Below are 14,353 nucleotides of genomic sequence, written 5' to 3' on the forward strand. Positions count from 1 at the left end.
TTTTATATATATATGATTTTAAATACCATGCCTTGTCGTTACTGTGATAGTGTTCAATTTTCTACATGTTTTACCTGTGGTTAGAATAGTATCTTATTTTCTTAAGTTCATATTTTAATATGTCATATTTCATATTTTAGTTTTTCGTGCTCATCAACTGTGCATTATGAATTTCCCTTGAGATAATAAAGTCTTGTCTTTTCATAAAAATATCTCCAAACATATTCATGAGCCTGAACGGTTTTTGTTCAGTATAGTTTCCAACGGTTGCATTGGCTGCGGCATCGACTATCAAGTTACTCAGCCGTCGTGGTTGGCAACCAACATGACGTCATAATGCCACAGTGAAAATTGAAGAAGTGCACCTCGGAAATACATTTAGTCTTAAGATGTTTATTCAATGAAGAGACCATAGCTCAGCTCAGAATAGTTCATGTTATTTCAAATATAAAAAAGTAACATACATGTAAAATTACATCAATATAGTATTTTACAACATTAACACATACGCAAAATCAATGATAATTGTTATTATCGATATGTCCCATTTACACCGAACTATGTCCAAATATATACATATATATATATCTGTTCTGAAGAAACCCTCAGCAGTCGGGCACTTTGAATGAGTTCCGCAAACATTGAACCGTAAACATTCGTGACCTTCCGTTCCATACCGGAATTTGACGAATGATAGCGGAAGCTTGAATACACTTGTGGTAGCAATGTTCGTCATATCCATAATAGTATTAACACAATAAATAGTATATGTGTTAAACCATCTTGTTTTATTTCAAGCTGACTTCGATATACTTGTTGGCTACGAGGGGAACGCGGGTGGCCCACTGTGCAGAGTTGTGTCCTTTAGACACCCGTGATCGTGGGTTCGAATCCAGGATACGCACTGATTGTGTTTTACGAAAGTGGCCTAAGACCTACATCACAAAATAATAATGATAATAATGATGATGATGACAATAGCAGATGTATTTATATAGCTCATCGTTTATCTATATATTCTCTGTGCACTTCTGTGAGATGTCACCAGTAGTGGGTTATGAATCGTAGGTTCTTGATTGAAAGAGTCATTTCACTTGACAGCTTCATTGTAAGAAAAAGTTATTTTGTCAAACAAAGATTTCACAGCTGGGAGTAACTGATCACGTGACCCTTAGTGAACGAGTGGTTTGATACAAGGGAAGCAACTCAGAAAGGTAGGTCGGGTACTTGAGACAATTGTCGACCTTGACCCTGGGAGATATTGGCCCCCCGTGTGACGCCCGAAGGACCGGTATGATATCATCGTATGTTCTGGTGATGGTTCTCAAGCGGTGTACTGAAGTACTTGAGGACGACGAACTTGATCTGGTTTGATGTTTGCAAGGAGGCACTTGCAATAATCGATACTGACATCACACGAGAGAGAAGTAGTTTTGTCGCGCCTCAGAGACTTCGGTATCCATAACGTATTCGATGAGCCTTCGGGCTTCCCACTTACATCAAGCTGACATGCTAACATATAATATGACTGATAAACATTTCATTTTAAATCCAACTCACTCACTCACTCACTCACTCACTCACTCATATGTACGATAAACCCAACTTCAAAAGTTCAAAGCAAAACCACGTCGTCTCGTCTCTGCGTCATCTTCCGTCGGCTTTCGAGATTTCACGGAAACAGTCGATCAATGGCGGAAGGAAACCAGCACCGCCAGACCGCTCGTGACGATGGTGAAGATTGATGTTCCAAGGTGCAAAGAGGGTTGTCCGTTAGAGCCACTTTCTGAATTTTCTAAATTAGAAGCAATTAGTGTTTTAATGAAAAATATTCAAACTTGATGGTTCATTTATTTGATAGGTAAGGACTATTTTATGTCTACTATATAGAAATGGAATGCATCTGCGAATATAATATAAGGATGTGCAAATACTGAAAATGTTATTTATACTATAATATACAGGTAAAGGATCATGAATATTATTGGGGATATTTTTATGAAACTGTGTGCTCAGTCTTCTCTGGAAAAAAGCTGTCCCCAAATATTCATGATCCTTAACCTTTTTCGATCAGTATATGTACAATTTTACTTACCATCGCTTCTGCAGTAGCCGCATGACTTTGCACAGTTTTCGCGCATGTAATTGACAAACATGTCAGTGCAGTAACCTCGACCTTGCCAGTAGTTACAGTTGGTGTTCATATCGTCACACGTTGCCACTGAATAAAAAGAGGGGATGTTTCATGTTATGTTTACACTTAACTCATCCTACAACATAAATACAAACAAACCGAACCAACCAACTGTAGGCCATCGTCCTCAGCTTAGAACATATTTGGACCGCCTCCGTGGTCAAGTGGTAGAGCGTCCGCCCGGAGAGCGGAAGGTCCGGGGTTCGATCCCGGCCGCGTCATACCAAAAGACGTTAAAAGATGGTACATGTTACCCTGTGTGGCGCTCCGCATTAAGGTCCTAAAACAAGGACTGGTCGGCTCAGAGTCAGTATACTGTGTTTGAGTGGGGTATTCATGTTAAACTGCGGCATGGTATCTCAGTGAGCTAGCACTATAAATCGGCATCAGTCCGGACTAGTACAAGCAGCCACACACACACACACACACACACGTACATGCACGTCGCTATATAGGTGCAATAATCTTGGACGCGACGTTAAACCCCATTTCACCTCACCACCCATAGAACATATTTACTTATGTTTGCTCATTTTCGGATTTCGGTCTGTAAATTATCGAGCCTGGACCAGACAATCCAGTGATTGACATCAGGAGCACCGATCTACGCAATTCGGATACGATGACATGCATCAACCAAGTCAGCGAGCCTGCATCCCCCTCCGACCTCTTCAGTCGCCTCGTACGACAAGCATAGTCGCCATTTACAGCAAACATATGCATGGGTTGCTAAAGACCTATTCACCCCGGATCTTCACGGGTCTAATGTGTAGGCAATCGTCTTTATAGCCTATATGGTAGTTACGCTAATGTCTAAAATACAGGTTTCAGATGAAACTATATTGTCCGACTGACATTCTCTCGTAAACTATTAATGTGTACATTCCAGGAAAACTTGACCTTCTTGTGGCGAACAAGTACATTTGCATTTGGTGGAAGTTTTTTAAATAGATTTGTAATAACTTACTCATGACACTCACCTTTGTCACAGACGCCGCAGACCTTCTGACAGTACACCGTCATGTAGCTGGGATTTCGCTGACACTCACCTTTGTCACAGACGCCGCAGGCCTTCTGACAGTACACCGTCATGTAGCTGGGATTTCGCTGACACTCACCTTTGTCACAGACGCCGCAGGCCTTCTGACAGTACACCGTCATGTAGCTGGGATTTCGCTGACACTCACCTTTGTCACAGACGCCGCAGACCTTCTGACAGTACACCGTCATGTAGCTGGGATTTCGCTGACACTCACCTTTGTCACAGACGCCGCAGGCCTTCTGACAGTACACCGTCATGTAGCTGGGATTTCGCTGACACTCACCTTTGTCACAGACGCCGCAGGCCTTCTGACAGTACACCGTCATGTAGCTGGGATTTCGCTGACACTCACCTTTGTCACAGACGCCGCAGGCCTTCTGACAGTACACCGTCATGTAGCTGGGATTTCGCTGACACTCACCTTTGTCACAGACGTTGCAGGCCTTCTGACAGTACACCGTCATGTAGCTGGGATTTCGCTGACACTCCCCACGGCCGGCCCAGGCCTCACAGTTGGCGTTCATGTTCACGCACGTCCCCGTCACTGAAACAAAACACAGTATATGATGTTTGTTCATTTGTTTATTATTTGTTGTTTAACGCCGCAATAATCAAGCTATAGGGCCGCGGTTTGTAATAATTGAGTCTGAACCAGACAATTTAATGATTGATATCATGAGCACCGATCTACCGAATTGGGATACGATGACATGCCTCAACCGAATCAGCGAGCCTGACCACCCGTTAGCCTCTAACGACAAGCATAGTCGCCTTTTACGGCAAGCATGGGTTGCTGAAGACCTATTCTATCCCGGATATTTACGAGTGCAGTACATGATGATATCTCGGCAGATGCACGCTTTTGACGCTGGTTGTCCTCGTACGTGGGTCTGCTAGATTTGGCGTCCGTGTGTCGTCGCCTGGGTTCCCAGTCGTTCTGACATGACCCATAATTGGATGTCCTCTGACCTTTGTATAGCGGAAGCCGGAACTAAGATATGATTGTATTGAGATTGCCTGTTGACCAGCAAAGTGTCATATTTGGTCCATTCCTCTGAACCCACCTGGTGCTTGCGTGACACTGCCGCCGTCTCCCCCGTCTCCACCGTCTCCGCCGTTGCCGATGCTGCCGCCGTCACAATGTTGAACAGGGCTGTTACCAGTGCCACGGCACCAACACTTGCAGTCTTTGCCAACAAACCCCTCGCGACTGCTAGGACAGTCAGCGTCCGTGATGCCCGTGCAAGACTCTGAAAAAAGGAAGATGACCTTAAGATGCGAATTGTGCATGTGGCGGGTGCTACCGGTGGAACATTATTGAATTTCAGTGATCCGTTTATTTAATTTTAATCAGTGTTTTTCCTCTTGAATCAATGGAATATGTTTCTGTAGGTGATGGAGACTGGCTGTTCTCTGGAACTACATCCTAACAATTGCTACATTTAATGTGTTTTTGGGGGGCACAGAATATCTTTGTGTCACTTATTCGAACGTACGTATGTTTCTCTGGAAGGGGGAGCCAAACGACTTGGAGTGAGTGAGTGAGTCATCGTGCCCTCAACATTCCTTTCAGGGCATTAATTCAACAATTATCTGTACGACCTGTGGCCAAATTACTATTTTCTTGAACAAAATTATTTTTAGGTTTGGATTTAGTCAGGCATGCACTTCATGATGCGGAAGGATATACAGTCAGACCCTGTCAATCTGGAAAAAACGTCTCGTGGACAGTTACTGTTATAACTGTATATTATACAAACACAGAACGATATAAACAGCCCGGGATGTATACAGTATAAAATTAGATGTGACCAAATAATTACAAACGTTATCAAAATTTCATAATTCCTTGGCTGAAAACAGTCCTGGATAAATTTACAATCTTAAGGTCCAATCATATGACTATCAAACCGTATATACCGAACAGCCATGTCTTGTTTGTTTCAGTTTAGCCACCAGCAAACAAGGGTGTATACTTTCTTTTGCCCTGCGGTTTGTTTCTCCCTAGCGATGTGTCGTTAATCCCCCAATTTGCATATTTTATTGGGGAGAGTCCGGTTTCAAAGGGTGTCATTGTATTTCGACAATTAGTTCACTGTATATTGCTGTTTAAACCATACATTGCCCCAACAATATGCAATAGGTTGCTTCCCACATTTCCTGTATCGTATAGTTGACACAGGACGTATTGGTGTGAATGACGCATGCACCGCACATTGTGTTGCACTGGCTGAAGTTCACAGGACGTACTATTGTGAATGACGCATGCACTATTCATCGTGTTGCATTGGCCGAGGTCCAAGCTATGTACCTGAGCAACTGTACATTTTGTTGGCGAGTTTGATATCTCGGAAACTGTGGCCGCGTCGGTTGCCGATCCTGTTCTGAAATTGCGGATCAAGGGTCTCAATGGTACGCCGACCATTCACGGTGAACGCCTGAAACATTGAAGGAGAGTGAGTGAGTGAGTGAGTGAGTGAGTGAGTGAGTGAGTGAGTGAGTGAGTGATCGAGTGAGTGATCGAGTGAGTGATCGAGTGAGTGAGGTCATCGTGTCCCGGCATTCACCAATGCCCATGATATGGACCACCGGTGTTTTGTCCGGATTCGAACACGTAAGAACCACTTATATAGATATGCTATGGCTGACTGTGACATAATATCCGTCAGGTAAAACGTCACTGATCATCCCCGAGCACACCATTGCATTCATTCCGTAATCACCACACTACCCAACTACCCCAACACAGGCCCTCGGAATTACATTCGATTAACTGTAATGAGGGTATGACTTGATCTACCCCGTGGGACTTCCCAGATGGGCTTGTGCGTGTCATTGTACGGCGTGTTCATAATATCAACCCCCTGTCTGGTGCACGACTCGATTTGTACAGACCGCCGTGATATAGCTGGAATCTTGCTGAGAGAGGCGTAAAACAGCATGCAACAGACAAATGACGTGCCATTCCGTGGGTACGTCTTACCGTGCTGCCGTAGTGCATGATGCTGCTGTAGTCGTAAGGGACGCCGAAGTCGTCAATGACTGATGTGGAGTATTTTTGGAAGTTGAAGAACACATTTGGGGGAATGTTCTCCCGCAGAATCCGCACAAAGCGGTCCCGGTCTGGCCTCGTCTGTTCGTGGTGGAACCCGACGGCGTGTCCGATCTCATGAATAATTGTACCCTTCTGGAAGAGAGAAATAACTACCTTAAACTACGGTTATAACGAACTCGAAGGGACCACTAACAAAAGTCCGTAATAACCGTAGTTCGTTTTCAGCATATATACAGCATACATACAAATGGCCGGGACTAAAGTTCGTTATATCGGTCAGTTCGTTATAAGCGTGTTCGCTATAAACATAGTTTACTGTACTTTTGTTGGACTCTTCTTGGCCCAATCGGGCAACGTTTATTGCACGTGTCACTTAACAGTATTTAGCACGGGTGTTGTTCGGAATTGTATGGAAACCAATATGAAATTATATCCAAATTATTTATTTTCTTCCATTAAAGAAAACCCGGTTAATCTGGACACTGCCGATCCAAGTGAAATCGTTCGGATCATGAAAGCACGCTCCAGACCAACATCCAACATGTATATAAAAATGTAGAGGGCCCCGTAAGTTCATGTTTGGGGGATTTCCATACCAACGGATTTTCATTGTAACAAGACTGTGATATGTAAATTTGGTTTCAATGGGTACAAACAGCAGGGTGGACGTCGGCGTTCATACATTTGATAAGTGAGTGGGGTTTTAATTTACAGGAAAATTCTGTTATACAAAGCCAATTGGCGTCAGGTTGCGTCGTTTGTTGTTTAACGCCGCACTCAGCAATATTCCAGCTATATGACGGCGGTCTACGGAATTGGGATACAATGACATGCATCAACCAAGTCAGCGAGTCTGACAACCCTATCCCGTTAGTCGCCTCTTACGACAAGCATAGTCGCCTTTTACAGAGTGCTAAAGATCTATTCTACCCCGAATCTTCACAGGTCAATTGGCGTCAAGAGGTCAAACACGTATAAGTTACTTTTTCAATATTATAATGTGAACACCGTTTATGTTTCAAACTTTACGTTACGTTTTTCGTGTTGTTTTTTTCGAAAAATGAGCTTTAACACAACGAACCTGTCTGCAACCTCTCGCGAGAGTGATGGCCTGAGAACCACGCCCAAGCATTCCCACAAACGAGGAACAACTGAAATGAAGACCACATATACGTTATAATGAAGGACAACTGTAATCTCGTGAAGGACAACTGCGATCTCGTGAAGGACAACTGTAATCTCGTGAAGCACAACTGCGATCTCGTGAAGGACAACTCTGATCTCGTGAAGGACAACTGTAATCTTGCGAAGGACAACTGTAATCTAGTGATGGACAACTGTGATCTCGTGAAGGACAACTGTGATCTCGTGAAGGACAACTGTGATCTCGTGAAGGACAACTCTGATCTCGTGAAGGACAACTGTAATCTTGCGAAGGACAACTGATCTCGTGAAGGACAACTGTGATCTCGTGAAGGACAACTGTGATCTCGTGAAGGACAACTGTGATCTCGTGAAGCACAACTGTAATCTCGTGAAGGACAACTGTGATCTCGTGAAGGACAACTGTAATCTCGTGAAGGACAACTGTAATCTCGTGAATGACAACTGTGATCTCGTGAAGGACAACTGTAATCTCGTGAAGGACAACTGTGATCTCGTGAAGGACAACTGTGATCTCGTGAAGGACAACTGTAATCTCGTGAAGGACAACTGTGATCTCGTAAAGGTCAACTGTGATCTCGGAAAAGGCTACTGTGATCCCGTAAAGATTAACTGATCTCGTGAAGGACAACTGTGCTCTCGTAACGAATAAATGGGATCCCGACGTCTGTGATACATTTCCTAAGAGAACATCTTTTGGACCTCGTCTACGATAACTGACATCATTTCTAGGACAACTCTACCATTCACCCCGCAACTGTTGCATAATCCACGACAACTTATTATGCCATATCTATCAGCAACTGTGGCACATTCACCGATGAGTATTGTATATTCGGCGAGAAACATGACATTCACCGACAAATGTAACATTCACCGTCAACTGTGACATTCACCGACGACTATTACATTCACCGTCAACTGTAACATTTACAGTCAACAGTGACATTCACCGACAACTGTAACATTCACCGTCAACTGTGACATTTACCGTCAACTGTGACATTCACCGACAACTGTGACATTTACAGTCAACTGTGACATTTACCGTTAACTGTGACATTCACCGACAACTGTAACGTTCACCGTCAACTGTGACATTTACCGTCAACTGTGACATTCAACGACAACTGTGACATTTACCGTCAGCTGTGACATTCACCGACAGCTGTAACATTCACCTTCAACTGTAACATTCACTGTCAACTGTAACATTCACCGACAACTGTAACATTCACCGTCAACTGTAACATTCATCTTCAACTGTAACATTCACCGTCAACTGTGACATTCACCGTCAACTGTAACATTCACCGTCAACCATAACATTCACCGTCAACTGTGACATTCACCGTCAACTGTAACATTCACCATCAACTGTGACATTCACCGTCAACTGTAACATTCACCGTCAACTGTAACATTCACCGTCAACTGTGACATTCACCGACAAAGGTGACATTCACCGTCAACTGTAACATTCACCGTCAACTGTGACATTCACCGACAAAGGTGACATTCACCGTCAACTGTAACATTCACCGTCAACTGTGACATTCACCGACAAAGGTGACGTTCATCGTCAACCGTAACATTCACCGTCAACTGTAACATTCACCATCAACTGTAACATTCACCGTCAACTGTAACTTTCACCGACAACTGTGACATTCACCGTCAACTGTAACATTCACCGTCAACTGTAACATTCACCGTCAACTGTGACATTCACCGACAACTGTAACATTCACCGTCAACTGTAACATTCACCGTCAACTGTAACATTCACCGACAACTAACATTCACCGACAACTGTGATATATTACCTGAATCCTAACACCTACAACTTGGGTCCACATTGGAAAAGTCTAAGAGCTGACAACGCCATCTTTAAAGCCGCATATCGCATCAACTGAGTTACTTACCCGCCGCCATCTTGAAATCTGACTCGGTTCCCAGTCCTGCTGGTACGAAACGTGATGCACGTGTACATCTCCCAGTCATCAATCGCGTTCCGGATCTGTTGTTCCTCCCCGGTATCTGACAACAAACAACACATTTCATGGTTTTCGTAACGACACAAGTATAGCAAGCACAACTGAAACTACCCGCTGACTAGGTGATTTGTCCTAACTTGTCACAGACTCTTTATAAACTAGTTTCAGGCCGGTCAACTGTCATGGCACGATTGGTTCTAGGTATTTAAACACCCTCTTTGTTTGTCTGGCAACTCAATGTAAACCAACCGCCATCATGACACAGACACAAGGTTTCAGACACAGTTACAGAGTCTGAAACTAAAAAATAGGCCCCAAAGGTGGACACTGTACCTTTTCGGGTCGACCCGTGAAGATCCGGGTCAGATTAGGTCTTCAGCAACCCATGCTTGCCGTCGTAAGAAACGACTAACAAGATTGGTCAGGCTCGCTGACTTGGTTGATGCATGTCATTGTACCCCAATTCCGTAGATCGATGTCCATGATATCAATCACTGGAATGTCTGGCCCAGACTTGATTATTTACAGACCGCCATTATACAGCTGAGTGTGGCGTTAAACAACAAACAAACAAACAATCAAAGTATTCGTCAGGTCAAGGGTCATTTCCAGTACGAAACACCTGTTGCTGTTTTTCATTTAGTTGTGTGTGAGTGAGTTGGGTTCAACGCCGCCTTTCGCAATACTCCAGTTATATCACGGCGTGTCACTTGATGTGGGAGGAAAACCCGAAGCGATGCAGGTCTCAGACGTTTACCAGTTTGGTGAAACCGCATCTTCCCGAGGCAAGAGCGTCCACTAGCCTTGTTTCCACTAGAAACTAGGCTTTGATACAGGATCGTGGACATGCTTGCCTCGGGAAGATGGTGAATCCCACGACCCTAGGTATGGTGCTGACAAACCTAGAAACATAATCAGGGCGAACAGAAATTCGAACCCACGATCATAGGTTTCTGGCACATCTAAGGGATGCAACTCTGCACAGCGAATTACGGCGCCTTAGAAGACTGGGTCACTCATGTGTCATATTATGAGTGTCAGGTATATTACGCCCACTTGTTCTTGAATGAAATTCTGCTTAATTGCGAACACACAGTACTATATCATAGATAATGGCAGCATAAACGCTCACTAAATGTATTCGGCGCAATCTCGTATGGGATTGCCTTCGATGTCCAGCGCAGTCGCGCGTTCCGAACGGCTTTCCGCTTCTCTCGGCTGTTTCCGCTGGTTTTGTTTCTGACACACAGAGAGTAGCAATAGTCAGAACAAACAGCTATAAATAAATTTCCCCTAGTATTTGCAAGCATATTCTCAGTTTTAACGTAGACACCAGGCGGTGGAATGATTTTATATAATTTCCTTAACACTGATATTAATTGTCATATTTTATAAGAAACGGATTCAAATGTTAAAATAATCTACTTTATGTTATTGCCCCTACAATCCCCATAATCCTTATGACTCAACAACAACAATAACAATAATCATAACCTTAATCATAATAACCATCAAATTATTCCTTCTCGCAAGTAAACCCGGAATACATAACACCATGCATCACACGAGCGTAATTCTATGACCCCGAAACACTTCACAATAGTAACAACAAAAAATGTAAAAAAAAGTTTTTACATTTGCTCGAATGAATTAAATATGAATTGTTTTAATCAATAACATAATAAATCGCATGCCCTTACAGTTTGATTAGGTCCCGCCACTGTTCTAACGTGAACTTCATGTCCAGTTCCACTTGCACCACGCCGTTGGCCTCATCCATGAACTCGAACTGCGCACCTGCAAAGACGTGGGAGGGAGTGATCGTGAGAGCCATACATCACCGGGGCACGAGTGGCCCAGTCGTTGAAGGCGTCGCAATTCTCTCTACAGAGTTGCCTCCCTTTGGCATGCCAGAATACTAAGATCGTGGGTTCGAATCCCGGTTCGCCCCGACTTATATGATGAACTCATGGAAGATTGAGCCGTGCCTCATAAGAATGCATTGGTGATTGAGTGGGGCCGACACTGCTTTGAACAGTATTTCAGTTGTTTAAGGCGTGTCGAACGAGCAAGGATGTGGTGCTAACAAACCAGAATATACAATCTAGGATTCGAACACAGGGCCATACGTTTCTGGCACGCCTAGGGACAAGATTCTTCACAGCAGATTCCGATGGGCATAGATGAATGGACCCCCTGAGCCCTGATACCTCCCGTGTTGGGTCGATCCAAACTTAAGTAGAGTAAACTAAATTCTGAAAGCCCTACATGTGCTTAAATGTCCACCTGAAATCATTTGTGGTGGCATTAGGTATATATTATCTACTTATTTAAATATACAGTAAACTACGTTTATACCGAACACGCTTTGAACGAACTGACGGATATTGCGAACTTATTTTTTTGTCCCGACCTTTTGCTGTACATATGCCGTATTCCTTTATAACGAACTACGGTTATAACGAACTAAGATTAGTTGTCCCTTTGAGTTCGTTTTAACCGTAGTTTACTGTATATACTGTATATACAGTAAACTTCACCAAATCGGAAACCTTGCATTACGGACAGGTATTGTTTGATCAATGCATACAGAGTCTGAGTGGTATAGCAAAGTAGTCCTCATTAATTATTCAGAACTCGGGACCATGTTAATAGGAAAACTACAGATAAGCGGTAGATTTAGACACTATGATGTTGACAGGGTGAGAGTAGGGTAATCATTCGGGTCTACCAACTGGACAAAGATTTTGGACTCTATAATACTATAACAGCGACATTTCGGTACAGATCCTATCACAGTTTAATAAAGAAGTTCTTATCCATAATGTATTTTGTCTATTTTGTCAGCCGTCAACTTCCAAGCATCTTCCCGAGGCAAGGGAAATAACTGACTGTAAAAGTCCGGACTAGGCTTGAATTACATTTTAGCTGGACTAACGAGTCTATGCATAGTCCAATCAAAATCGCGTAACGAACAAGACATCCGGTTCATAAACAACATGGCTTTCACTGTGGAGATTTCGGTCGACTGAACGATTTGCCAACTGGGGGTCGATAGATATTTGGAATTCTGTTCATGTTTTTGATCAAGGTGTTCACGTAGTTTGATGCGCTTCGCGAGGTAAGACCCGCTTTATTACAATAAAGATCTTGATTATTGATCAGATCGTCTTCAATGGGCGCCGTCATTTTGTTTGAAGCAATTTCAATAGATATGAGAAGCGGAATCTGATCAGTTAACAAGAGGTACATAGAAGGGACATTGTGAAATTTGATTTCTTACTTGAATTAGCTGCGTTTTGAATAATCTGATCCACGGTCAAGGATGACACGCTGCTCAGAATCTGGAAGAGACAATGGTCAGAATGTAAACACAAAAAAGTATTCAGGTTGTCATCTATCTGACAACGCTGGACAACGCTGAACACAGATTCGGGTGTGTGTGTGTGTGAGGGGGGGGGGGGGGGGGGGGCATCTATGCCACGTCCCCTCACGTACACATCCCACCATCACTCCACCCTCCCCTTTATGACAAAAGACCAGTGTAGATTGGGGATAGAATAGATTTCAACAACCCATGCTTGTCGTAAAAGGCGACTATGCTTGTCGTAAGAGGCGTTTAACGGGATCGGGTGGTCAGAATCGCTGACTTGGTTGATGCATGTCATCGTATCCCAATTGTGTGTATCGATGCTCATGGTGTCAATCACTGGATTGTCTGGCCCAGACTCGAATATTTACAGACCGCCGTCATATAGCTGGAATATTGCTGAGTGCGGCGTTAAGCAACAAATATACAAACAAACAAACTTTATGACAAAAAACATAGAACCATAATTGTATCGCAGCGTATATTGCTATTTACAAAATTATTAGTGTAAGTACTGTGATATACAGAGGAAATTTCATGTGTCGAGTGAAGTATCACGTTTATCTCATCGAGTTACGGGGGAACGAAAATATCTTCTTTCCCTCGCCAGTTGTTACGAGTCATTAAAACAACAAGTACCCTCTTCAAAAAAAGAAACCTATTTTAGTATGACGCGGCCGCGGATAGAACCCCGGACCTTCCTCACTCCGGGCTTGTATGACAAAATTTCCTTCAAAGTGTTATGTTCACTGCAGTGAAATATCACTTTTCTGAAAATGTATTCTACATATAAACAATTTCTACATTAGTGAAACTAATCTCACCTGTATAAATGAAATGACGGCGAGAAAAGAGGCAAACTTTGTAGACGCCATGCTGAATATCATCATCACAAATCTGGTCTGGTAAGAATCGTTGTCCCTGGTGTTATATATAATACTGCTAGCCGTCTTGTTTCCTGTCACCTGTCCGGTTAACTGAAGTGCAATGTGTCATCTGAACATATCGTGCCCCCTGACCAACCTTTGGGTGACAATTCACTTCCTTATTGGTCACGTGTACGGACATACTTCCAAATATGGAATTTATTAAACACTGTGTGAATACACGACACCATTAAACTTTCATGACGACATGTTAGTTTTGAGAACAGCGACAAACGTGTCAGTGACTAGGCACAATTAGGTGATGATTTTGCTTCAAAGAGTAAATCTGTAACCTAAACGAGAGCAGTCGTGCCCTCAACAACTTGGATGGTGTGGTTACTTCATCACGATAACGCACGAGGTGACCCTCGGGAAAATGACATGCATGATTTAAGTGAAATGAGACGAGGAAGAACGGTTGGCTGTAAAAAGGTGTAAATGAATAAAATCAAACTGTTTATACTTCGCCAAAAGACCCTCAGCCGCAGAGGTCAACATGCATAGGTCTGAGAATTGATGTCCCGACTTTCATCGATAAAATCTTCACCATCCAAGGTTAGATACTGTGAAAGGCGTCAGCAACGTCTCTTTCAGATCCCGGTTTT

At 43.3% G+C, this 14,353-nt stretch overlaps 1 protein-coding gene across 1 annotated transcript; it reads right to left on the reverse strand.

Moving 5' to 3' along the window:
* Nucleotides 1–355: 355 nt before the first annotated feature.
* LOC139456118 (zinc metalloproteinase nas-13-like) lies at nt 356–13,792 on the reverse strand. The gene is made up of 12 exons (XM_071237651.1): nt 13,647–13,792; nt 12,736–12,796; nt 11,153–11,249; nt 10,585–10,691; nt 9,381–9,495; nt 7,373–7,442; nt 6,220–6,423; nt 5,548–5,674; nt 4,301–4,486; nt 3,658–3,780; nt 2,096–2,221; nt 356–1,795 (listed from the first exon to the last, which is right to left on the reverse strand). The coding sequence occupies exons 1-12, from the start codon at nt 13,710–13,712 to the stop codon at nt 1,689–1,691; spliced, it is 1,389 nt and encodes a 462-aa protein (XP_071093752.1). The 5' UTR covers nt 13,713–13,792; the 3' UTR covers nt 356–1,688.
* Between the last annotated feature and the right edge of the window lie 561 nt (nt 13,793–14,353).

Source organism: Haliotis cracherodii, unplaced genomic scaffold (assembly GCF_022045235.1).
Source record: "Haliotis cracherodii isolate W230 unplaced genomic scaffold, xgHalCrac1.p SCAF_11, whole genome shotgun sequence".
Lineage (NCBI taxonomy): Eukaryota > Metazoa > Mollusca > Gastropoda > Lepetellida > Haliotidae > Haliotis > Haliotis cracherodii.

Bases quoted from the DNA above. Each gene is read 5' to 3' on its own strand.
- LOC139456118 (XM_071237651.1), bottom strand. From the start codon at position 13,712: ATGATGATATTCAGCATGGCGTCTACAAAGTTTGCCTCTTTTCTCGCC. The intron at 6,424-7,372 runs GTTCGTTGTGTT...TCTCTCTTCCAG, and splicing joins TCGCGAGAGGTTGCAGACAG to AAGGGTACAATTATTCATGA. The intron at 2,222-3,657 runs GTGAGTGTCAGC...CTTTTTATTCAG, and splicing joins CTGCAACGTCTGTGACAAAG to TGGCAACGTGTGACGATATG.